This window comes from Arvicola amphibius, chromosome 3 (assembly GCF_903992535.2).
Source record: "Arvicola amphibius chromosome 3, mArvAmp1.2, whole genome shotgun sequence".
NCBI lineage: Eukaryota > Metazoa > Chordata > Mammalia > Rodentia > Cricetidae > Arvicola > Arvicola amphibius.
In genome coordinates this window covers 51959003-51983370 of record NC_052049.1, presented here as the reverse complement: position 1 = coordinate 51983370, position 24368 = coordinate 51959003, and the positions used below count along the sequence as shown (strand labels likewise).

The 24368-nt window shown below is 43.6% G+C and overlaps 1 protein-coding gene across 1 annotated transcript in view; it reads right to left on the bottom strand.

Annotated features, from left to right (window-relative positions):
- The window catches only part of Iqgap2 (IQ motif containing GTPase activating protein 2), a 280863-nt gene that overhangs the window by 103510 nt on the left and 152985 nt on the right, over positions 1-24368 (bottom strand). The window contains exons 6-10 of the mRNA XM_038321192.2: positions 13569-13636; positions 12599-12712; positions 11005-11183; positions 8467-8554; positions 256-419 (exon numbers count right to left, since the gene is read on the bottom strand). Of these exons, the coding sequence (XP_038177120.1) occupies positions 256-419; positions 8467-8554; positions 11005-11183; positions 12599-12712; positions 13569-13636 (613 nt within the window). The remainder of the gene's footprint in view (positions 1-255; positions 420-8466; positions 8555-11004; positions 11184-12598; positions 12713-13568; positions 13637-24368) is intronic.

Genomic DNA, 24368 nt, shown 5'->3' with positions numbered 1-24368 from the left:
AGCAACAGCCTGCTCTTCTGTGTATTGTGTACATGACTCCTAGATTTACTAACTACTCCCTTAGTACTTTCCCTGGACTGAAAGCAAGGGTTAAAGGGAAAATGAACTCTGGGGCTGGCATCAGTGGGCCACCGAGGCTAGGGCAGCGGGCTATTTCTCCCTGGAGACTGCACCCCTCACCCTGCCTTCCCCTCATCTCAGTGGCCGTCCTTCTCCCTGAGATGCTGTATGAACGCGCACACAGCCATGCCTCACCGAGGTGTTCTGTTTCTGGAGGTTGAAGAGTTCATTCTGGTACATAATGGCAGCAAAGGGATACACGGCTGGCAGCTGGGCTTCTGGTTTCTTCAGTGCAAGCAATGTGTTCTCAGGGTCTCCTTCCCGAAGGACAGCGTTGATGTGGTCCACGGCAGCCAGCCCTGGGGGGCAGGGGAGCATACTAGGTGAGAATGTGTGCCTTCCTCTGCTGGCCTGCCCAGCCCGCCCTCCTTTCCAAGGTTCTAACGGAAGCCATTGCTTTCCACAAATTCTGAAACGCCGCAGGTGGACGTAGACAAAGCTTGTGTCCTCTGCTCAGTGATTGTAGTCCCTCAAATGCCTGCAGCTAGCTCCCTGAAGAACTACAGCACCAATGGACCTTCAGTTCTGGATAGCTCCTGTTAGCCTGACACCCTCACAAAAGCCTTCCTTTTGTGTGCGTATGATACACGTGTGGTGTGCATTTGTGCCAGTGTGTGGGCACCTGTGGGACTCAGAGGACAACCTCAGGTGCCAGTCTGCACTTTCCATCACGTTTGAGACAGCACCTCTTTTGTTGCTAGCCGCCGTGCATGCCTGGTTAGCTGGCCCAAGAGCCTCAGGAAATTTGTTACCTCACCATAGAACTCCTGAGGTTGCAGACGTATACTGCTTCATCCAGCTTTTATATATGGGCTCAGGGGATTTGAACTCATGTCTTTACACTTGCACGGCAAGTTCTTTACCCGCTGGGCCATCTCTTTGGACCCCAAAAGCTTCTCTTTCAGGACTGGCTCTTTTGCCACCTCACCCATGATGCCTTCAAACTACTTGTATTCTGAGGATTTCCCATCTTGTGAATCGCATTTGTAGGTTAAGTTGGAACATAGTGCTCTGTCTGTTTATTCTCAGCCCTTCCAGGTCACACATGCTGAATCTTCCCAGTAAGCTGCCACCTTGTGGTGCTACACAGATTATTAGAAATGGGTTAATCAAGATTTGAGAGTTAGCCAGTAAGAGGCTAGAACTAATGGGCCAGGCAGTGTTTAAATGAATACAATTTGTGTGTTGTTATTTCGGGGTGTAAGCTAGCCAGGCGGCCGGGAGCCGGGCGGCAGGAACACAGCCCGCTGCTCTATCTACACAAATCTTTAAGTTAAATGAAGACCAGGAGCAAGCTCTGTCCTGATGCTGTATCCTCCCAGTGAATCATGGAAACCCAAAGCAGAACTTGGTACCCTGCTCTTGTACTCTCTGAAACAACCCTAAATGCCTAATCTCTCCATCAGCTGTAACATTCACACTACAAAAAGCTTTAGTGACTAAAAGAAGGGTGCCTGGAATGATGAAGTCAACAGAGTTTTCAGAACACAACACAGTAGCCTAACTGCTGGTCCAACAAGGGGAAGGAAAGATGAGCTGTCCCCAGTCAAGAGAAAACCAGAGAAAGCCTGCAAGATTTGCCTTCTGAGGAAGGCATCTGGGTACCAGGAAAAACAGACATGCATTTGTCTTTCTGCCTAATGCAGTGGTCACGCAATAGCTAAAATTAATCTAACCCCCTTTGAAGGATGACGCTATATCTCCCAAGGAGCTTCCCTGAAGTTTCTCCTGAGAAATGCCACTCAAGAGCAGGAGGCTTGAATAAAGGAACCCTTCAAATCACCACCACCCCAAAAGTACACTTAGCATAGAGGATCCATAGAGCCCAAACATTTCTCTTTTATCCTTTGAACTCACTTGATAAAGGAAAGGATTCCAAAAAGGAAGACAGCGATTGTGATGTGTCCTGTGTGTTAGCATTCCACAGCCTTCCGGCTGGATCTAGGGTTACCTGGGATTACAACCGCAGAACTTTCCTTTACTCGGAGAACTTTTTATGTAGGTTTGTATGGCTGGCTGGTAAGTATTTTTATAAATATATTCCAGAAAATCATCCCTTTAAAACTATCTTTTCTTGAGGCTAGAGAGGTAGCTCAGTGTTGAGTCTTTCCTGATCTTCCAGAGGACCAGGGTTTGGTTTTGGCAATCATAAGGAAGCTAACAACCACCCATAACTCCAGCTCTGGGGGAGTCACTGTCTTCTTCTGAGTTCCGTAGACACCAGACATGCCACGTAGTGCACACACATATGAATGCAGAAAAACATTCATACACATAAGATCAAATTTAAATTATAAAAAACCCTATTTTTCTGTTCCCCTCCCCCATGAAGTTGCTTCTTTTTCTGCATTCTGCATTTAACAAAATACCTAGTCTGAATGTTGATAGAGTACCTTAGAGGGCACATGACAACCCTGAGGAATGACTGCAGTCCTAACACAACTGAAGACTTTGAGGAGAGAATAGGGCATAATCACCAAAGCTGCTGCCAAAGCCAGTAACCGGCTACTATGAATGCAAATGCCTTGGCATTAATCCAATAACCCTCAAGTTTGGGATGAGCTTGTCAATATTCCTAGTCTTCACTGGCAGATTTTTTTTTTCAGATTTTAAAATTGTTTTTATTGAGCTATATATTTTTCTCTTCTCCCCTCACCTCCTACCCTCTCCCATGATCCCCATGCTCCCAATGTACTCAGGAGATCTTGACTTTTTCTACTTCCCATGTAGATTAGATCCATGTATGTCTCTTTTAGGGTTCTCTTTGTTGTCTAGGTTCTCTGGGATTGTGAATTGTAGGCTGATTTTTCTTTGCTTTAGGTCTAAAAGCCACTTACAAGTGAGTACATATTATATTTGTCTTTCTGGGTCTGGGTAACCTCACTCAATATGATGTTTTCTAGATCAATTCATTAGCCTGTAAATTTCGAGATGTCATTCTTTTTTTCTGCTATGTAATACTCCATTGTGTAAATGTACAACATTTTCCTTATCCATTCTTCAGCCGAGGGGCATTTAGGTTGTTTCCAGGTTCTGGCTATGACAAATAATGCAGCTATGAGCATAGTTGAGCACATGTCCTTGTGGCACGATTGAGCATCCTTTGGTTATATACCCATAAGTGGTATTGCTGGGTATATAAGGTTGTTTTCTAACTTTCTGAGAATCACCATACTGATATCCAGAGCAGCTATGTAAGTTTGCACTCCCACTAGCAATGGAGGAGTATTATCTTTACCCTACATCTTCTCCAGCATAAGTTGTCATCAGTGTTTTTGATCTTGGCCTCCCTTACAGGTGTAATATAAAATCTCAGAGTTGTTTTGATTTGCATTTCTCTGAAGGCTAAGGATGTTGAGCATTTCCTTAAGTGTCTTTCAGCTATTTTAGATTCCTTGTTGAGAGTTCTCTGTTTAGGTCTGTACTCCATTTTTTTTTATTATTTATTCTTTAAATGACCAATTTCTTGAGTTCTTTGTGTATTTTGGAGGTCAGTCCTCTGTCCAATTTGTTTTAAGATCTCTTTCCATTCTGTAGGCTGCCGTTTTGTCTTGTTGACTGTGTACTTTGCTTTACAGAAGCGTCTTAGTTTTAGGAAGTCCCATTTATTAATTGTTGCCCTCAACGTCTGTGCTACTGGGGTTATATTTAGGAAGTGGTTCTCTGTGCCAATGTATTAAAGTGTACTTCCCACTTTCTCTTCTATGAGGTTCATTGTGGTTGGCTTTATTTTGAGGTCTTTGATACATTTGTACTTGAGTTTTGTCCATGGCGGTAGAGATCTATTTTCATTCTTCTACATGTTGATATCCAGTTTTACCAGCACCATTTGTTATATGCTTTCTTTTTCTTTCTTTTTTTTTTTTTTTCGAGACAGGGTTTCCCTGTAGTTTCTAGAGCCTGTCCTGGAACTAGCTCTTGTAGAGCAGGCTGGCCTCGAACTCAGTGATCCGCCTGCCTCTGCCTCCCGAGTGCTGGGATTAAAGGCGTGTGCCACCACCGCCCGGCATATGCTTTCTTTTTTCCATTTGATATTTTTTGCTTCTTTGTCAAAAATCAGGTGGTCATAGGTATGTAGGTTGATATCTGGGTCTTCTATTCAGTTTCATTGGTGCTCCTGTCTGTTTTTATGCTAATACCACAATATTTTCAGTACTGTGGCTCTGTAGTAGAATTTGAAGTCAGGGATTGTGATGCCTCCAGAAGTTCCTTTATTGTACAGTATTGTTTTGGCTATCCTGGGTTTTTTGCTTTTCCATATGAAGTTGAGTATTGTTCTTTTGAGGTCTGTGAAGAATTTTGCTGGGCATTGCATTGAATCTGTAGATAGTTTTTGGTAAGATTGCCATTTCTACTATGTTAATTCTACCTACCCAAGAGCATGTGAGATCTTTCCATTTTCTGGCGTCTTCTTCAATTTCTTTCTTCAGTGATTTAAACGTCTTGTCATACAGGCCTTCCACGTGTTTGGTTAGAGTTATTCCAAGTTATTTTATGCTATTTGTGATTATTGTAAAAGGTGATGTTTCTCTGATTTCTTTCTTAGCCCATTTATCATTTGTATAAAGGAGGGCTACTGACTTTTTGAGTTAATCTTGCATCCTGCTACATTACTGAAGGTGTTTATGAGTTGTAGAAGTTCCTTGGTAGAATTTTTGGGGTCACTTATGTAAACTATCATATCATCAGCAGATAGTGAGAGTTTGGCTTCCTTTCCGACGTGTATCCCCTTGATCGTCTAGAATCTCAAGTACTGTATTGAATAGATATGGGTAGAATTGACAACCTTGACTTGTTCCTGATTTCAGTGGGATCGCTTTGAGTTTCTCTCCATTTAGTTTGATGCTGGCTGTTGGCTTGCTGTATATTGCCTTTATTATGTTTAGGTATGTTCCTTGTATCCCTGCTCTCTCCAAGACCTTTATTGTGAAGGATGTTGTATTTTGTCAAAGGCTTTTCCAGCATCTAATGAGATGATCATTTTTTTTTTTTTTGGTTTGTGTATATGGTGGATAACACTGATAGATTTTTGTATGCTGAACCATCCCTGCATGTCTGGGATGAAGACTACTTGACCAATGTGGATGACTTTCCTGATGTGTTCCTGAATTCATTTTGCTAATATTTTATTGAGTATTTTTGCATCAATGTTCATGAGTGAGATTGGTCTGTAATTTTCTTTCTTAGTAATGTCTTTGTGTGGTTTATGTATCTGGGTAATTGTAGCCTCATAAAAAAAAGAGTTTGTCAATGTTCCCTCTGTTTCTATTGTGTGGAACAATTTGAGGAGGATTGGTTTTTAGTTCTTCTTTGAAAATTTTGTAGAATTCTACACTGAAACAATCTGGTCCTGGGCTTTTTTAGCTTGGGAGATATTTAATGACTATTTCTATTTCTTTAGCAGTTATAGCTCTATTTAATTTGCTTATTTTGTCTTGATTTAATTTTGGTAAGTGATATTTATTGAGAAAATTTTGTCCATTTCCTTTAAGTTTTTCAATTTTGTGGCGTACAGGTTTTCGAAGTACGACCTCTTGATTCTCTGGATTTCCTCCCTGTCTATTGTTATTTTGGATATTCTCTCTCTGCCTTTTGGTGAGTTTGGAAAAGATCTATTTTGTTGATTTCTTTAGAAGAACCAACTCTTTATCTCATTGATTTGGCCCTTCTTAGACTCAGGGCCCTACCAAAGAGCCCGCTGTTTATTTCACCCTTTGAACTCATGTATGGACGGCCGGTTCTAACCCCTGGCCTTCCACCTAAAACCTCCCCCCTACCTGATCACCTGCTCACGCCATTACTAACCCACTTACGCTCGCTACTGTGGGATTTCACTGATCACTCATTACCTCGACCATGTGCTAATCCATGTCCACCACCAATTAAGATTGGAGAACAGGTACTATTTTCTCCCCCAGGTCAACGTCCCTCACCCCTTTCCCCTAAATGGCAGGGTCCCCTCAGAGTAATTCTTCTAACTCCCACAGCTGCCAAGCTCGAAGGACTTCCTCACTGGATTCACCTGTCACACCTTAAACCATTTACTCCTCCAACTCAAAAAGATTCCTCATTCACAGTAACTCAGACAGGACCTTGCTCTCTCAAGTTCCAGAGGACACCAACTTCAGTACAAGAAAAATAACGGTTCCATCTACACTTAACTCTTTATTACACTAACACACCCTCTTCCTTTTCCTTTTCCTATGTATGACCTCTAAATTCTAAATAACTACTTAGTTGTCGTTATAGGAATCATCATCGCTCACGGAGACAAGGGATTCAGATGATAAATATGGTCAAAAAACCTTATTTCTCTTTTAAGGCATTTTCTTTAAGTTCTAGGAAGCCAGCTTGACACACTTGAACGGATTGGACACGAACAAAATAAGTATTCAAACGGAATAAGTATCATTTAATTTTTTATCACTCTTGGCCTCAAAAAAAAACCTAAAGCCCCCCACTACCTCTAATCCTTAAGCCTCCACCTCATATTCCCCCCCACTTAATCTTTCCTTTCCTAATGCGATTCTTGTTTTCCAGCACCTAACGACAACCCAGTTCCTCAAGACACCAACGGATGCGGTTTCAATCAGCCATCCCCGGGACACGGACCACCAGGACATCCCAGGACGTCAGTAAACAGGACATCATTACCAGGACACACCGGAACCATCCCAGGACGTCAGCAAATGGGACCAGGACACCAGGACATCGAACACCCCCCCCCCAAAAAAAATCCCTCGACGCCCACAAAGTCAGCAGGAAGCAGCTATGAGACCGGGCTACGCCCCCATTCCCTACCCACTAAGACTCCCCCCCCCCAAATTTTTAATAAACCAAAAAGGGTGGAGATGTGATTCTCATGGGATGAGAATGGATTCTCATGGATGGTCCTCATCCCATGAGAATCACACCTCCCAGAAGGATCAGTTTCACCCCGCCGGACTGGAAGACTACATTTCCCAGAAACACCACAACGGACAACCACGCCTACACAGATTCTTATATATACCAGTGTTAAATCCATCCCCTTCCCTTTTTTCTCCCTCCCTTGACCCGCACTGTGGAGCACCCCCCCCTTCCCTTAATAAACAATCCTCCCACGCACGTGGTCACGTCCTGGGTCACCCTTCCTCTGGCTCTGCAATACACCCCACGCCAGAGAAGAACATCATTAAGAGTTTGGGGAAAATATGAGCTATGTAGAATAATGTAGAAATAATAAATATCAAAGCGAATTCCTTACAGTCTATTCTGATGTCCAAGTAAAAATAACTCTTATTAGATGGAGGAAAAGTCTAATGACTGATGGATTCACATTTGTTCCTTTTTAACGACCTAACTTACCTATGTTTCATAGTCTGTTCTAGTTAGCTTTAACGATCAACTTGAAACAGCCTAGAGTCACCTGAGAAGGGACTCTCAACTGAGGGAATGCGCAGGTCAGACTGGACTTTGATCATGTCGATGGCGGACTGTCTTCATTGTTATTGATCTACAAGGACCCAGCCCGCTGTAGGCAGCACCCTTCCTTGGGCCAGGGGCTCCTGCACGAGAAAGCGAACTCAGCTTCCTGAGTACGAGCTTGCAGTAGAGCTAACAAGCAGAACTTCCCCATGGTTCTGCTTCTAGTTCCTGCTGGATTGGGGCTTTGACTCCCCTCAGTGAGGGGCTATGACCTGTGTGAGTCAAATAAATCCTTCCCTCCCCTAAGCTGCATTTGGTCAACGTGCTTTACCACAGATCAGAGGGAAACTAGAACACAGTCACTCAGCCGAACAGGGTGTGGAGAGGAACTGAACTACGTGACCCCACACAGGCTCAGTAGCACAGAACCAAACTTGTTATCGTGTAACTCCACTTCGCCTGCCAATAGTCTCATTCAGTTGCAGTAAAAGGTCATGGAAGCTGTTAAAAAAAATCTCAGAACTATAAACCAAAGCCCGGGAATGAGTAAAAAACAGAAGTGCCCATAATATAATACCCTGTCTAATTTCAGCAGAACGCTATCATGCAATCAAGAGCAAGGACCCATGACCATTAAGCTGTAATCTTTTGCTAAATAACAGTCAGTGTCAGTCCTACAAGGGACAGAGCCAAAATGACACACATCAGAGCAGGACAGAACCAGTTTCCGGACACTTTAACATGCTGTGTGTGGCCCAGGGTTGATATCAGTGAAGGGGGCTGTCAGACATTGCATCACAATGATGAGCTGCATTGCTAGATTCCCCATTACGTAAGGCAGCTTTGCAAGTTACAAGTGGAGAGCTCTGCAGCGATTCTGGCATAGGAAGTTCACACCTTATAGAAATACCCACTTCCAACACATCATCCGTCACTTACTATTAACTGCATTGATGTTGCTCTGGATCTCTGCCTGTGTCAGCAGCTCCTCATACGCGTCTCTCTCCTCCTCTGAAATACAGCTGTTCTGCAAAACAAAGTCTTCACTGATCCCTGAGCTTCAATTCGATGTTTCCAAAACATGAAACTCAAACAAAAGACAAAGGGAGCTTGCTCCTTTTTGTCTGTAATCAACACGAGCATCTGTAGGATACCCACTTAGTGCAAGGCTCTAAGGGAGGCACACCCAGCAAGAACGACACAGATGACAGCAGGCCCTGCCACTGTGAACAAGGCTACGTTTCTAACAGGAAAATATTAAAAGGGATCACTCAATGTGGCAACTTTTACAGAGGCAAACAGTGAAATACTTGAAATTTCCTTTGAGTCCATCTAAAAAACTAAAAGCAACAAATAATGAATATGCACAGACAAACTCAACTGGAAAGAAAAATCTAAACCAGGGTAGCAACTGAGGATAGCCCAGAGGAGAAACAGAGTAATCATGAAGTCCAGGATGAGCAATGGGTCACAGGCAGCGCCATTCAGTTAAAAAAAAAAAAAAAAAAAAAAGAAGGCACACAGCTTGGCCTGTTTGTTATGGTAGACAAAAGATGGTCTACATTGTAAAAGACCCCAAAGACCAAACTGAACACTTGTACTTAACTTTGTTTGTTTGTTTTAAGACAGGGTCTCACTATGTAGCTCTGTCTGGCCTGAAACTCAATTTGTTGACCAGGCTGGCTTTGAATTCACAGAGATCAGCCTGTCTCTGCCTTCTAAGTGCTGGACCCAAAGGTGTTCAGCATCACGCCTGGCCCTGTACTTACTGTAAGTAGGAAAAAGAGAACCAGGACAGGTTTTTGGTGAGGTGATAGCAGATCTGAATTAAACATTAACCCTGCCATCTCACGTTCTGAGAGGGGTTAGGTGAGAGAACAACAGGAAACCAGGGAGACCCAGGAGGAAGGGTCTGCAGGAGCCCTGTGGAAACCCTGGAGGTCAGTGTGTGGGACTGGGAGGCAGAGAATGAATTCAAGTTGGCAGGAAAAGGCAGCAGAATCCAGTCAGGAACAGGAGAGAGGGGACATAAAGAATTCTAGGCAAGATGGCAGTCACCTCAAACCATGGAGGCAGAACATGGAACAAGCGTGACAAGGACAAGTGGGAACGACCCTTCCTCTGTTGTTGTCAGGGAGATGTATTAGGAGCACAGAATGCGAAATCTGCAGGAATGGAGAGGATGATGTGGGAGGAGGAGCTTAGAGGATGGAGTGGGAGGAGGAGCTTAGAGGATGGCGTGGGAGGGGCAGCTTAGAGGATGACATGGGAGGGGCATCTTAGAGGATGGCATGGGAGGGGCAGCTTAGAGGATGGCGTGGGAGGGGCAGCGTAGGGAATGATGTGGGAGGGGTAGTTTAGAGGATGGTGTGGAAGGAGCAGCTTAGAGGATGGGGTGGGAGGGGCAGTTTAGAGGATGGCATGGGAGGGGCAGCTTAGAGGATGGTGTGGGAGGGGCAGTTTGGAGGATGGCATGGGAGGGGCAGCTTAGAGGATGGTGTGGGAGGGGCAGTTTAGGGAATGGCGTGGGAGGGGCAGTTTGGAGGATGGCATGGGAGGGGCAGCTTAGAGGATGGTGTGGGAGGGGCAGTTTGGAGGATGGCATGAGAGGGGCAGCTTAGAGGATGGTGTGGGAGGGGCAGTTTAGGGAATGGCGTGGGAGGGGCAGTTTAGAGGATGACATGGGAGGGGCATCTTGGAGTTACTAGCTGATTTCCTCAACACGTGTATGACAACACAGGAGGAACAGAAAAAGATCAGTGCAAGGCTGGAAAGACCCCCAAGAGAAAGAGGGAGAAGGAAGAGACTCTAAGAGGTTATCGTCGAGAACTGTTAGAACCAAGACTTACATAATTAAGGTGAGCTGAGACTCTCAAGGAAGATGGACCACCGAGATGGGAGCTGCTGAAAGCCACCAGACAAGGAAAAGACATTAAATAAAGCATTGGAGCTCATAATTTAATGAGAGAAAAGTTGATGTTGAGTAGAAGTTTCAATGTAGATGAAGTTGTCCACAAAGACCATCCAAGAAGTAGGTGAGTTTAGAGTTAGGGCCAGGAATAGGTTTTCTCATTAGGAGAAGAGGATGCTTTCAAATAAGATGGGCTTAGTATTGGGAAAATGGGGAGAAGCATGAGAAACGTCCTCTCTAAACATTTCCCTGTTGAATTATTAATGTCTGTGCATAGATACACAATTTTCATAGTTGGCATGGAGCCTGAGATGATACTGAACTAGGATGTTCTGAAGCCACTGTTTCTACGCCTCTTGGGTAAAACAGTAAGTTCATAACTTGACGTTCAGTCCTAATTATGTGATGTAATTTAGGGTCATCTAGCCAACCCTTCCATCCCAACCAAATCGAGAGACCAAAGCAGCTGATCTATAAATCACTGAGGTCAATATTAACGCTTTTCACGTCAGTCACTCATTACCACATCCAGCAGCACACGGGTTCCTGAGACTTTAACTAAGTACCTTCAGTTTTGCATTTTCCTCTTTTTTCTTTTTGGATTCCCAGAGTTCCTTCTGATACTCCTGTGAGAGGTTGTCATCCACGAAGGTTAAAACTGCATTTGGGTTTCTTAGTGTTATAATGGTCTGATCGGCCACTCCTTTTTCAATAGCCTCATTAATAGCTATGACTGCAGCATGTACTAAAAAGTAAAGAGAAAGGAGACTTTTTTTTAATTAGCAAAAAACATCGACAACATTGATATAATAAACTCAAGCAGTTTTACTGTCTTATTTAGTTCCCAGTAAGTAAAAGAAACCTCAGGTGTTAAGAGATAGCACTGTTGGTAAGTGCTTGTTTGATTCCCAGCATTTATTTAAGAAGCCAGGCATGGTGATATATGCTTGGGATCCCAATACTAGGGAGGTGGACACAGGTGGATATCTGGAGTTAACTAGCTGGCTACCCAAGCCAAATTTTCTAGCCTTAGGTCCCAGCAAAAGGCCCTGCCTCTAAAAACAAGGTCAACAGCTCCTGAGGAATAAATTGTCTTACACATACAGTACATTCATGCATACATGCATATCTGCATACACATATACAGCACAATAAAAAAAGAGACATTGGACAAATCATGCAATCTCTGCAAGCACACCCTTCAATGGTCTTGATCACAGTGTCTGTGGTATTCTCTATCTAGTTATTCAGGCACTGAGATGAACCAGGGGCTATGCCATCCACTAGGACACAGAGTTAGCCCTTGCTTCATGCTCAGGACAACACAGCCTTAAGCAAGTGGGTGGTTCTAAGAGATGTCTGATTTAGCTTGCAACATCAAAAGAGTTATAGCAGCATCTACCCTAACCACCGAAATCCAAAGGCACAGCAAGCAGAACTATGCTTTGTGAAATAAAAAATATTTCTGAAATCTCTACATTTCTCATTACACAGACACAATTTTAAAACCCAAAAGCAACGATTTGGCTGTGTGCAAACACTTTCAAATAATTACAATACTAAGGACAAAAATGTCAGGGTTCTTAGTGTTGACAGTGCTTTTGCAAATAAGGTGGGCATTCCTGAATCCTGCTGGACTGTCTACAAGGAATGTGTCCTTCACCAGTCTCATAAGGTGATGCAGGACAAGAAGGGCAAGGATTCTCTGCCAGGAAAAGCGGCATTAGACAGGAAGCAGAGGGGCTGCATGGGCAGACGAAGCCTATTCTGCCCCCAAAGGTTCAGTCTGCAAAGAAGATAGTGCTGAGGCTGGAGCCCTTTGAGCCCAACTGCAGATCTCAGAGGATGCTGCCTATGAAGAGATGTGACTGTCTTGAAGTGAGAGGTGATAAGATGAGGAAAGGGTTAAATGGTCCGGCTCTAGACTGATGTTGTTTACGGAGACAATAAAATCCTGAAGTTATTTATGTTCACTTCATCTGGCTGCAGCTGTTCTTTCTGGGGTGAGTAAACCAGAATTATCATCATCATCAAAACAAAAGCAAAACCTTGGGGTTCTTAAAGTATCTCCTAAGCAAGCTGTTTGACACCATTGAGATCAGCAAATACACATGGGCAAGTTGCAGGCCAGTGACAAGCGTGGACACAAGGCCGACTTACGCGCAGCTTCGTCCACAGACAGCTCGTTGGCCAGAATGCCACCTATTTTGCTGAAGGCTGGCATCTGGATCCCGTACTTCTCCAGTTCTTTCCTCATATTACTGATTTCCTCCTCTGAAAGGACAACAGAAAAAAAAATAAATCAAAGGAAGCTGCCAGAGGTGAAGGCGGGAAAGAGACACTCTTCCTCAGGAAGACAGAGCCATTTCTAAACAATCTGCTTGAGTCTTTGACTCCACAGTACGGGGGAGGGGGGCCAGGTAGGCACAAGCAAGATAGGTCAGTCTGGCGGACTCTGGGGTCACCTGGGAGATGGGTATCTGCCCGTGAGAAATGTTCCTGATTACCTTGGTTGTGGTGGGAAGATCCGCTCATGGTGAGTGGACCTTCCTGCCAGGATTCTGAACTGCATAAACGGGGAAAGGGAACTGGGCAGCAGCATACAGCATGCATTCACAGATCTCTTCTCTGATGGTGGCCACAATATGGCCAGCTTCTTCATGCTCCTGCCCTGACTTCACCATCATGGTCGAGTGAACCTTGTAACGTGAGCTATGATAAACGCTTTCTCTCAAGTTATTCTTACTGGGATATTTTGTTGGGATACTTATCACAGATCAGGAAAGAAACCAAGATGGCGGGTTTCCCCTTGTTGGTACTGAGCAGTGATTCTCAACCTGTGGGTTGCAACCCCTTTGGGGAGTTGAACGACTCTTTCACAGGGGTCACATACCAACTATTTACATTATGTTTCATAACAGCAGCAACATTAAATTATAAACTTGCAAGGAAATTGTTTTATGGTTGCGGGTCACCAGAACATGAGGAACTGTATTAAAGGGTTGCAGCGTTAGGAAGGCTGAGAGCCACTGGGCTAGAGGAAGGAGGGAAGGGGTACCATCCACGGGAGGAAGAAGGCACCTGCATGTTTTCCTAGTCACTAGACTGCAGAGGAGACAAATCCGAGTACCTGTGAAGTCCACTTTTCCCAGCAAATCCTGGATCTGGGGTGCAATCCCCAGTTTAAACAGATACAGACTGAAAGACAAAACAGAATCTTTATTATCGTAAGTCCTACAGCATACATACAACTCAGGAATCCTTCCACTTGACAAGGGTCTAAGAGCTCGCATAGCCTCAAGTGCCTCACCAGGTACCATGTCAGCCCAGGTGGGTAAGACCAGAACTACAGGCGGTGGCCCAAATACTCTGCAGCTCTGGGGGCCCTCCCTGGGATCAACACCCCTCCACTGTTCATGTGTAACAATAAGAACATGGCTAATGGGCTGGAGAGATGGCTCAGTGGATAAGAGCACTGGCTGCTCTTCCACACTTCAGTTCCCAGCACCCACTTGGCAGCTACAACCTGCAACTCCCGTCCCAAAGAGTGCAATGACTTCTTCTGGCCTCCAGAGGCACTGCAAGCATATGGTCCACAGATCCATGTAGACAGAACATTCACATCCATAAAGTTAAAATGAAGGTTAAAATTTAAAAAAAGGATAGCTAATGTAAAATAGGCAATAAACACAATTTCTATGGTTATTTAACTGACTGTCATTTGATGGTTTTACTTGAAATTTTTTGATATTTATCTAAGTATTTGTTTCCTATTTCTAAACCAGCAGACCAGGAAAACTATGGTTGATATTACAAAGCCCAGTATGGCATGCACATATTAGTAAGCGGAAGGCAGAGGCTACACTGTAAGTGTTTAAAAATAAATCTCTTAGGCAATTTATGATGCCACCCACCAGCCTACCCACAACCTGACAAAAGGCCTGGAAAGCTAAAATCTAAATCCTACCAAAGAGAGGCGACTATGTGATTCCTCTACTGAATTCTAGCCACAGCAAGTTCTGTTGTACATTTCTACCTCTCCAAACCCAGGGTTAATTCAGGGAATCATTGAAAAAAGCCCCGGTTTCACTTCTTATTCATTTAGTAGGTTTAAAATCCATGAAACATTCATTAGACATAAGAAACTAAATAATAATATACATGGGAAAATGGGCTGAGAGTGGTCTTGATGACTTGAACATTTTAATATGAATACTCCCAATGTTCATGTTAGATGGATCTTAGCATTTATAAAATCCATTAAATTTCAAATAAATTCAAAATAAAGTTTTCTCAAAGGTAATAAGTTCTTAAATACATGATTAGTCAACATAAGCAGCTTGCACTGAAATTGATTTATTTGATTGTAATTTCCATAAAAGTTATTTATATTAAGGTACAATAGCTAAAAATGAAAGATTGATGGTTAAAATATTAGAGAAAAATCACAAATCACCACCCACCTAGCTGGGTACAGTTAGGTGCACCTACAGAACCAGATGAACAAGGGCTGGGAACAGGGGGTATAAGACAAGCTGAGACAACAGAATGGGACTCTACCATGGGAGAAGGAGAGAGGGAGAAAGAGAAAGACAGAGAGCTGGAGAGGAGCAGATAGAAGGAAGGAAGGAAGGAAGGAAGGAAGGAAGGAAGGAAGGGAGGGAGGGACAGAGGGAGGGAGGGAGGGAGGGAGGGAGGGAAAGAGGGAGGGAAGGAGTAAAGGGAATTATCACTTAGCTAAAAAATTAAGCACTTTTATAAAATTCCCTTTGATTTTGTTTTTACATACACACACACACTTTTATAAATCCCTTTGATTTTGTTTTTACACTTACACACATCAACATACACACACACACACACACACATACACACACACACCTGTAGATATGTGTTAAATAAATCCCCCTAAATAAAATTCCAAGATTACAAAGGTAAACGTAGGACAAAAGCTTTCAACACATTTTGCTAAGCTATGGTCTTAAACAGACATTGCATGGCTGGGTGTAGTGGCACATTAGTAATTCCAGTATCCCAGAGACAGAGGCAGTTGGATCTCAAGATTGAGGCCATCGTGGCCTACATATGTGACACTAGATTTATGCTATATGAGAGAGACCCTGTCTCAAAAAATAAAAGAGGAAAAAGACTGTATTCATTTATCCTCTGTGATTAAAGGATTTTTTTAAAAAAATCATTCTATGGCTGGGAATGTGGCTTAGTTATAGAGTACTTGCCTTCCGTGTGCAGAATCCCAGGTTTAATCCCCAGCTCTGAAACAAACAAATCAACTCCTAGCCCTTCAAACAAAATCCCTGTTGATTTCTGCAGAAGAACCTGAATATGGTTTGACCTTCTAGCTGTGTGCTCTGGGAGCTGATCCGAGTCTACCATGAAGCTGGTTACAAAGCATCTTTCTGCTTAGGACCCTGGTTCTCAACCTGTGGGTCATGACCCCCCTTGGATCACATATTAGATATCCTGTGTATCAGATATTTACATCACAATTCATATCAATAGCAAAATTACAGTTAGGAAGTCACATCAAAATAGTTTTATGGTTGGGGTTCACCATAACATGAGGAACTGCATTAAAGGGTCACAGCATTAGGAAGGCTGAGCACCATCGTTTCAGGAGAAAAACAACTTGTGAAGTTGTCAACATCCAACAGGTACCAAATGTCTGAGCAACCCTGAGTTCGGGGACCTTTATATCTCGTGTGTCCTCTGCAGAGGACTGGGGAGCAAGACCTGGAGCTGCTGTGACAGGTACTAGCTGACTCCGGGTGGGCATGAGGCTTTTAAGCCTAGGAGTCTCAAGCTCACCAATGTGACTCATTCTCAATCTCCTGATAGACCATGCAGAACAGCTCCTCACAGCTGCGGCGAGAGCTATTCTAGGCTTCATACAGTGCCATACATGCTTCTGCGAGGAGCCAACGCCAGCCAACACCTCTGGCTCCCAGCTCCCTCATCCTCCCCAGGAACCACATCTGATATGGGTCACAGCAACTCTATGAAGCTGACCACTCAGCTGAACCTGAGACCCCTTAGCTAGGCACCGCCCACTCTACCAGCAGTCTCTGTGAATGCATTATGCTTGTATCATTTTCAAATATTATCAGTGAAGACTTTCCAGGGGCTGCAGTCAGTTGGCTCAAGGCCCTGCACTGGGACATTATCAAAAATAGGAGGGGGGGACGGGAGGAAGGAAGAAAAGGCTCTGAGGGGAAAAAGGAAATAGGAAGAAATGGGGATAGCAATACCACGTTAAGTCTGCCTTCCTGTTTGTCGGCGGTAAGGATAAAAAGGCTTTTATACAAGTACTGCTCAATTAGAGTTTTTCTAGGAAATACTTATTAATCAATGTTTTCATTTTAAGGATTCAGAGGAGAGAATTATTGACCTTTTCATTTCCTTCTTTTTCCTTCAAAATCGTACCAAAGTACATGCAGCAAATGGTAACTTTATTATATGGTAATTTTAATTTAGCACCAAATTAGGATATTCATCTTATCAGGAAAAAACATTGAACTCTGAACAGCTTTTTCACTGTGAAGTTTCGTGCACTCACAATCCAACGGCTGGAAGATGGGACATGCCCCTTAGCTTAAGGTCTCCGTCTCTAGAGGTTATCAAGAGTCAAAAATTGTTTGCAATCAAAGTCTGTGCTAGCGAAGGTCACACCAAACAGGGCCATTAGGAGACCATGATGATATTTAAAAAGCCATACTATTTTATGAAGCATTTTTTAATTCTTCACCACATGGGGAAAATATTGCAGTTCTAAGAGGGAAGCCATGGGCTGCCATGTGCTTAGAGGTAGAACACTTGCCTGCCAGGCCACGTAAGAGTAATGTCTAACAGGGAACTCCTATCATGTGGGACCCCTGAAAAGTCAGCCTCTCACTTCAGTTTCTTTCAGAGCATCAATTTCTGCCTCCACCTCCCTCTACAGTTCAAGTTACACCTCCCAAAGAAAACTAGTGAGAAAAATGAGAAGCTGGGACAGCAAAGCATAAATAGGAGACTCCACAGACAATCATGCAATAGGACATTTTATATCTATCCCAAGTATACGGCACGCTCTCTTTAAGGTATACTGCCACGTCAATACTCTCTTAGTTTAATATATTTTTAAAGCTACATCTTCAAACCTGAGCTAATTAGTAGCCCTCACCCTTAAGATAGGTCCACTTCTGTTTCCCTACTTATAAACTAAGACGGTCTAGAATTTTAATTCTGTACCTTTATTTTTATATTTTTGCCTCAATACTTTAGTTAACACATTTTACTAATTTCTTTCCTAATTTCATCTATACCAAATTTTCCTTTCTTAATTTCCTTTAGTTCTGCTATGTTAAGTACCCAATAAATAACTCCTGAAATTGCATAAATTGAGTGAGTCTTCAGCTGTTCAAATATACTCACGTGTTTTATTGATGTTGGTACTCTGTCAAATCTAATGTTTTCTCCATAGAGCCATTTTTCCTTAAATATTTGGCATCTTTTGATTTGGGACTTGTTTTAGTTAGGGTTTCTATTGCAACAATGAAACACCAAGACTAAAAATCAATTTGGGGAAGAAAGGGTTTATTTGACTTATTCTTCAAAATTGCTGTTTGTCACTGAAGGAAGTAAGGACGGGAACTCAAACAGGGCAGGATCTTGGAGGCAGGAACTGATACAGAGGCCATGGAGGGGTGCTGCTTATTGGCCTGCTCCTCATGACTTTCTCAGCCTGCTTTCTTATAAAACCCAGGACCAGAAGCCCAGGGATGGCACCACCCATAATAGGCAGGACCCTCCCCTACTAATCACTAAATGAGAAAATGCCTCACAGCTAGATCTCATGGAGGCATTTCCTCAACTGAGGCTCCTTCCTCTCTGATGACTCTAGCTTGTGTCAAGTTGATGCCCAACACCAGCCAGTGCAGGGGTCATGTCAGTGTTTGGGCCTTGTTCATCCACTGTGGATTGGGGCATCAGGGACTCTGTGGGGAGCAAGAGCACCAACATAGGTAGGTGTCTGTGTCTTCTCTCCCTGAGATCTTCCTGTCTTTCTTGGTGGCAGTGGCTGTTGTGAGATAGATAGCATCTTCCGACATGACCCAGGTTGATCTTCAACTCACAATGCTTCAGACTCGGTCTGCCATGGGCTTGGATTACAAGTGTGTGTCACCATGCTTCGCATCCTTGTCCCTCTCCTAGCCTTTGGCTGCCTTGGGTACTGAGAGCTCCCAGCCATCAGGACCTGCTCCTCTGAAACAGAGCCAGGGGCTCAGCCTGTCCAAACTGATCCCTCCGCGCTTTGAACCTCTGCATCTGTCTATCTGATTGGAGTCAAGCCTGTGTGGGCCCCCAGCCCTGTCATGTGTGGCCTGTTCCCATTTTGTTTCTCAATCCTGTCATACCTGTTTGCTTTTGGGGGAGGGGCTGTTTGCATTTCTGGTCACTGGGTAACATTTCTTATTTCACTTTAAAAGTCCTTTTTTATTTTTCCTTCAAATTATGGTTTTATAGAGGCTGTGATGCATGAGAGTGACAGCCATGTCCTGACAGAAAACTGCATTTTACCATTCCCTCCCCATTTTCTGGCTCTTTCATTCCATCTGTTTGTCCTCAATGTCCCCTGAGCAGTGGGGGTGGAGTCAATAGGAGGGGATCTTTGTTTGTTTTGTTTTTAATGATGTGGCCGCTGATAGGCGTGTCCTCCCCCCCAGCCCTGTCCCAGTGGATAGTTCCACACCCATGCACATGTGGGCAGCGCTAAATGGACTTAGTGGGTTATAAGACAACAACAACCCCCCCCCCCCAAAGAGACCCCACACAAAAGAAAACAACGACAAAAGCCTACAAAGTTGGGGGGAGGACAAGGAAGTTAGGGAGACTATGGAGGCAGTTGGAGGGGGAAGATGGAAGGTAGATGTGATCATATTTAATCATTTACATTATAAACTTCTCAAAGACAAAATTTTAAATTGATATTGTATTAATTTTATATCAGCTATGCAAAAACAGTTAAAGAACTAGACTAAATACCTGGATGCAGCTATTTTTACATATATCGCTTTATTTATTCATCTAATCGCTACTGATAGAATGCATCCTCTGTATATTATGCGTTTCTTAAAATAAAGCTAGTTTGGACGCCACAAACATAGCTTTAACTGGGTACAGTGGCACACATCCACAGTCCCAGCTATTCAGGAGGCAGGGGCTGAGGACCCCAGGAGTGGGGCCAAGCTAGGCACCATAGCCAGTCCTTGTCTCATGCACAAAGAAAAGACATAGCTTTGTTACTGTATGAACTAAAAGGTTTTGCTAATGGAATGTAGGTGCTATTTCCAATGCACTCCACTGTAGGCAATAGAAATCTCAGGGAACAGACTTCCTGGTTAACTACGAGTCACCACAAGGTGGTGCTGGGAAATTAGCCTGCCGAATGGGAAAGTCTGCTTTGAACCGTGAATCTGAGCTTTTCCTTAAAGTGGGTATGATGGATTCAGCAGAAAACTCACTTGCATGTGGCCTCTCAAACTTCATTTGCAAAGAATTAAATACATCCTACTTAGCTTCAACTTTCGGCATTACTATCACTGGTATTGAAATTTCAGGGTAGTTTTAAAAAGATCCCTTCTTCCAGGCTGGGGGTTGTCTACTCAAAGTCTGGGTGACAGACGCTTCCCAGTAGATGAGTTCAAGGGACTGCTGCCTATCTGGAAGCTCTACTTTTTATCATTCTCATGCAGCAAAGAGCCAGCCATTGAAACAAGCTCTTTCCCAAGCATTTGAAGTCCAGTGAGGCCATCTTGTACCTGACATCCATAGGCAATTGAGACTTAATCTTATAAAAACAAATTCAGTGACTATACCAAAGGCTGCTTGCAGCTGACTCTCCACATTAAACTTACCATGCAGATTTTAGTGACTAACATCTAACACGGCATTACAGGAGTGTTCCGGAGGAAGCCTGGGCCGTACTGTTACCAGCACTGCCTAGTGTAGAGCAGGGAGTCTCTTATCCCACGAAAAGGTAGGCCACACCTGTATTGCCAAGGTAGGCCTGCAGTGGAGGGATGACTTGGAGGTAACCAACTCTCTCTATTTCATAAGGTACTAGTTGTATAAGTAACACCAGCTGAACTCTGGGAAGTGAAAATGAAAGTTACAGAATACTATCAGTTTTTAAAATTATTATTAGTTTTAATAAATATATTAAAGATTCTGTGGTGATGAAAGGCCAACTTAAAAGGCAGGATGGGCCTGAGTCTACTGAGTTTCTGCCTCACATCATAGCAACCAGCTCCTTTAGGGCTGTACCAGGCGCAGTGGACATTTGTAAATCAAAGCCTCATGGCAGACTGGAGAGAACGAGGACTGGCAAGGGCTGAGTGTTGCCCCCCCACCAAGGGCTGGGTGTGTGGCCCCAGCAAGGCGGTGGAAATGAGTGTTCAGTGGATTAAATGGCCAGGGTGTCATAACTTCCCAGGGTCCCCCAGTTCTCAAGCTCCAGGAGTCTTCCCTTTCAACGTTTCAAACATAACCAACAGCTCAGAGGCCTGGGCTCAAGTGCAAGGCTGGCACCATGGTTTTTACGTTTTAGTTCAAAGCAAAGGAACCCAGAGGCAGCCTTTCCATATGCAAATTCGGTCAGGTAAACTTCCTGAAAAGTTAGAAAGACAACTCCAAGGGACTTTAAACAGCAGCCAGTTGGGTTTCTTTCTGTGGTAGATTTCAGGAGATGCTTAGCAGGTCCAAAAAGCTTAGCTTTCTGTGAGACAGTCAAAGTCATATAGTAGTTCAGACTGGAGGGGGGAGGGGAGTAAGTCATTCAGACCAAGTGGAGAATTCTGAACGTGGAAGAGTTTGAAAGCTCACCTTAATCTCCAATATTACCATCTCCATGGGACCCTCCCAAGACCCAAGGATTAGAGTCTGCTGTCTTTTAGGCCAATGATCTATCTCTAGGGCTTATTTGTAAATTCAAATGTGCATTGCAAGAATTACAACTAATCTGGTAATTTAGAGGAACATTCAGTAAATCAGTTTCTCTGGGAGAAGGGAGTGTTAAGCCAATGAGGGTTATACATTAATGGCCGGGCAACATGTCTAATATCTCCATTGGTGGGTCAGGCAGCCCCTGTGGGAAAACTGGGGAAACAAACTCTCTACAAAGCAGTCGGGAAATTTAGAACAACTGGTCAACCAGAAGTGGGTCTGCCACCACCTTTGTCACAAATGCAAGCCCTACTGCATGCCACTTATGCACTGGCACAACATTTGAAAACCAGACACAACTACAGAATCTTGGGCATCTGCAGTCCTGTGTACACCTAGGGGAGAGTCACAGGTTTCCAGCTTGCAGAAGAATTTTAATGGCCCGATGAAGGACACAGTAAGAAAAGCAGCATCTGGCACCCTTATCACGCTAACCTAGAATAATCAGCAGGAATATGTGACTTTGAAGGGATTCCTTGAACTGAAGTTGTTCCATATTTTAAAGCGGTAATAACAAGAACAGAAAAAGAACATCTGATTGTGCCCACAACACAAGGATTTTTCAAAGAATGCCAAGGGCGGTCCTACAAGGGACCTGACAAAGGGGCTGACAAGGCTACAGGGGCTATAAGGACAAAGGCAGAACTCTGGCTAACCAAACTCAAAGAGTCTAGTCCATGTAGCTGGTATTAGACAGGCAGGATGGTCCACACATGTAACCCCAGTACTTAGGAGGCTGAGGTAGGAGGATTGTCAGTTCAAGTCTAGCCTGAGAGATACAGAGCGAACACACTATGAACAAACAGGAAAATATTAACCTTGGTTTGGTCTTAAAAGGTCAGGAGTTCAAAATGACCAACAGAGTACAACACACCGCGTACAGAAGGTAGAGGTAAGTAGTCCCTGCACAAGTCTTTGTTTCGCTTTGTCAAAAGGGGAGTTATTAAAACATAGGCACTTTGTTCTTTATCTGTTCGTGGAGCATAGGTAAGTACTTGTTTTTATATTATACGTACTACAGGAAATACTAAAGACCGGAAACTCTGAATCAGCCAAAGTCTCCTCAAAGCAAAGGAAGGGCTGCAGAGCAAGGTCACAACAGGAACAACCAGGAGGAAAGGGGATCCCAGAGAAGTGAGCACCGAACAGCCAAGGAGCGGGAACCCAGGCACCAAATCAGCAACAGCATCAAGTTGTCCCTGCTTGTCTCCCAGGAGTTGGAAACCTCTCGAAATTCCAGCTATAATTTTAAGAAGAAAACGAAAAGGCCTACATAGACTTCTAATAACGCTAACAGGCCAGGCTAACGTATCACTGTGACAGCATAATGCGTTGTACAACACCGGCCAAGCGAAACTCGAGGAACAAGTTTCTGTCAGGTAATGGGGAGGAAGAAACAAAAAGATGAATTTACCTGAAAGCCACAGACCTACATGAAAAGTGCTGACTGAGGAAACAAGTCAAGCTTAACTTGATGCTGGCGGACAGGTTCTGGCTTATCTTGAGACAAGAGCCTAAAGTAAGGCCATGTTCAACAAGGAACAGGTCAAAAGCTAGACTTAAAGGGCTGCCCTTTTATTTCTGGTGATATAAGAAAATCATATTGCCCCAGGGTAGGTGTAATGACACTGTACTAACGCGAGGGCAGGCCACATTAGTGCATGAATAATGAAAGCAAGAGCAAAACTACTCTGAATCTTTCCAGCAGTTTCAGTGGTGAGTGTATAGCCCGGGTTGGACATTTCATCTGCTCTGAAGGTATACGAAGGAAATCATGTTGTTTTAACAAGCACATTATGGTTTAAATCATTTAAACATATTCTATTTTATAACTGTTTAAACATTTAGCAGTTGCTGGAGGTCACTTGTTATGTCTTTATAAACAGAACATCACACAACACACACACAGTGTTTTTCTGTGTATAAAAAACGGCCTCCAGACATTTTTTTTAAAAAGGTGTAGTAACTCAACTAGGCTTCCTGAACGGGTTTCTTTTTCTTTTTCTTTCTTTTTTTTTTTTTTTTTTTTTTTTTTTTTTTTTTTTTTTTTTTTTTTTTTTTTTTTTGCATAGGTTTCAGAACATTCCAAAAGAAGCCACAAAAGGAAAACATGCCCCATATAAATTTCAAGTCCAAAGTTACCAAAATAGTAACTGGTTTTTGTGTGATTTTGAGATAGTGACTGGATTAGCTTTTCCTGTAACACTCTTTTTACATTTTCCAGTCTCCGCCCCCACAACAAGACTATTCTACTTTTTTTTTTTTTTTTAAAATAGGTAAAGAAGGATAAATATTTCCTTGGAAAAAAGAGAAGGCCACCCACCAAGAAGTCAAGTCTTTCTCAATTAGAACAAGTTTGAAAATGCCAGGCTAAGCTGGGAAGTGACAGCAAGGCTGGGGTCAGGTGCCAGACAAAAAGGTAAGAGCCAGGCAGGGGAAGGAAAGCAAGGGCAGGGACTCGGGGTGCCTGGCTGTTAGCCCCACATCAGACTCCAGACAAGTTTGGTCAGGGTCAAAGCTAAATTTGTAGATCAACCAGGCCACAGGCAGGGGCAGCAGGAAGGCAATGCTTGACCAGCAAAATTACCTGGAGTGACCTTCTTCCCTCCCAGCTCTGAGCTATCACCAAAACCTCTGACCTGCCCCGTTCTTTACCAGGTGATGGCAATTCTTTACTCCAGCCATGCTACAGTTGTTTAAGCAAGGACAACACATCCCTCCTAACTATGCAACGAGAACAAACTGCACTCATTAAAGGGTCCCTTAAAGCTGCTTCCCAGCTTCTTTCTGAACGTCTCTTGCCCAGCGATACAGAAAACCCACCTCCGAGGCATGACTGACAGCCTTCTAAACAGACCACAGCAGGAAAGAGTTATATGGAAAAGCCTCAGACAGCCTTGGAATTTCTCAGTTTCTTCTCGAGAAGCAG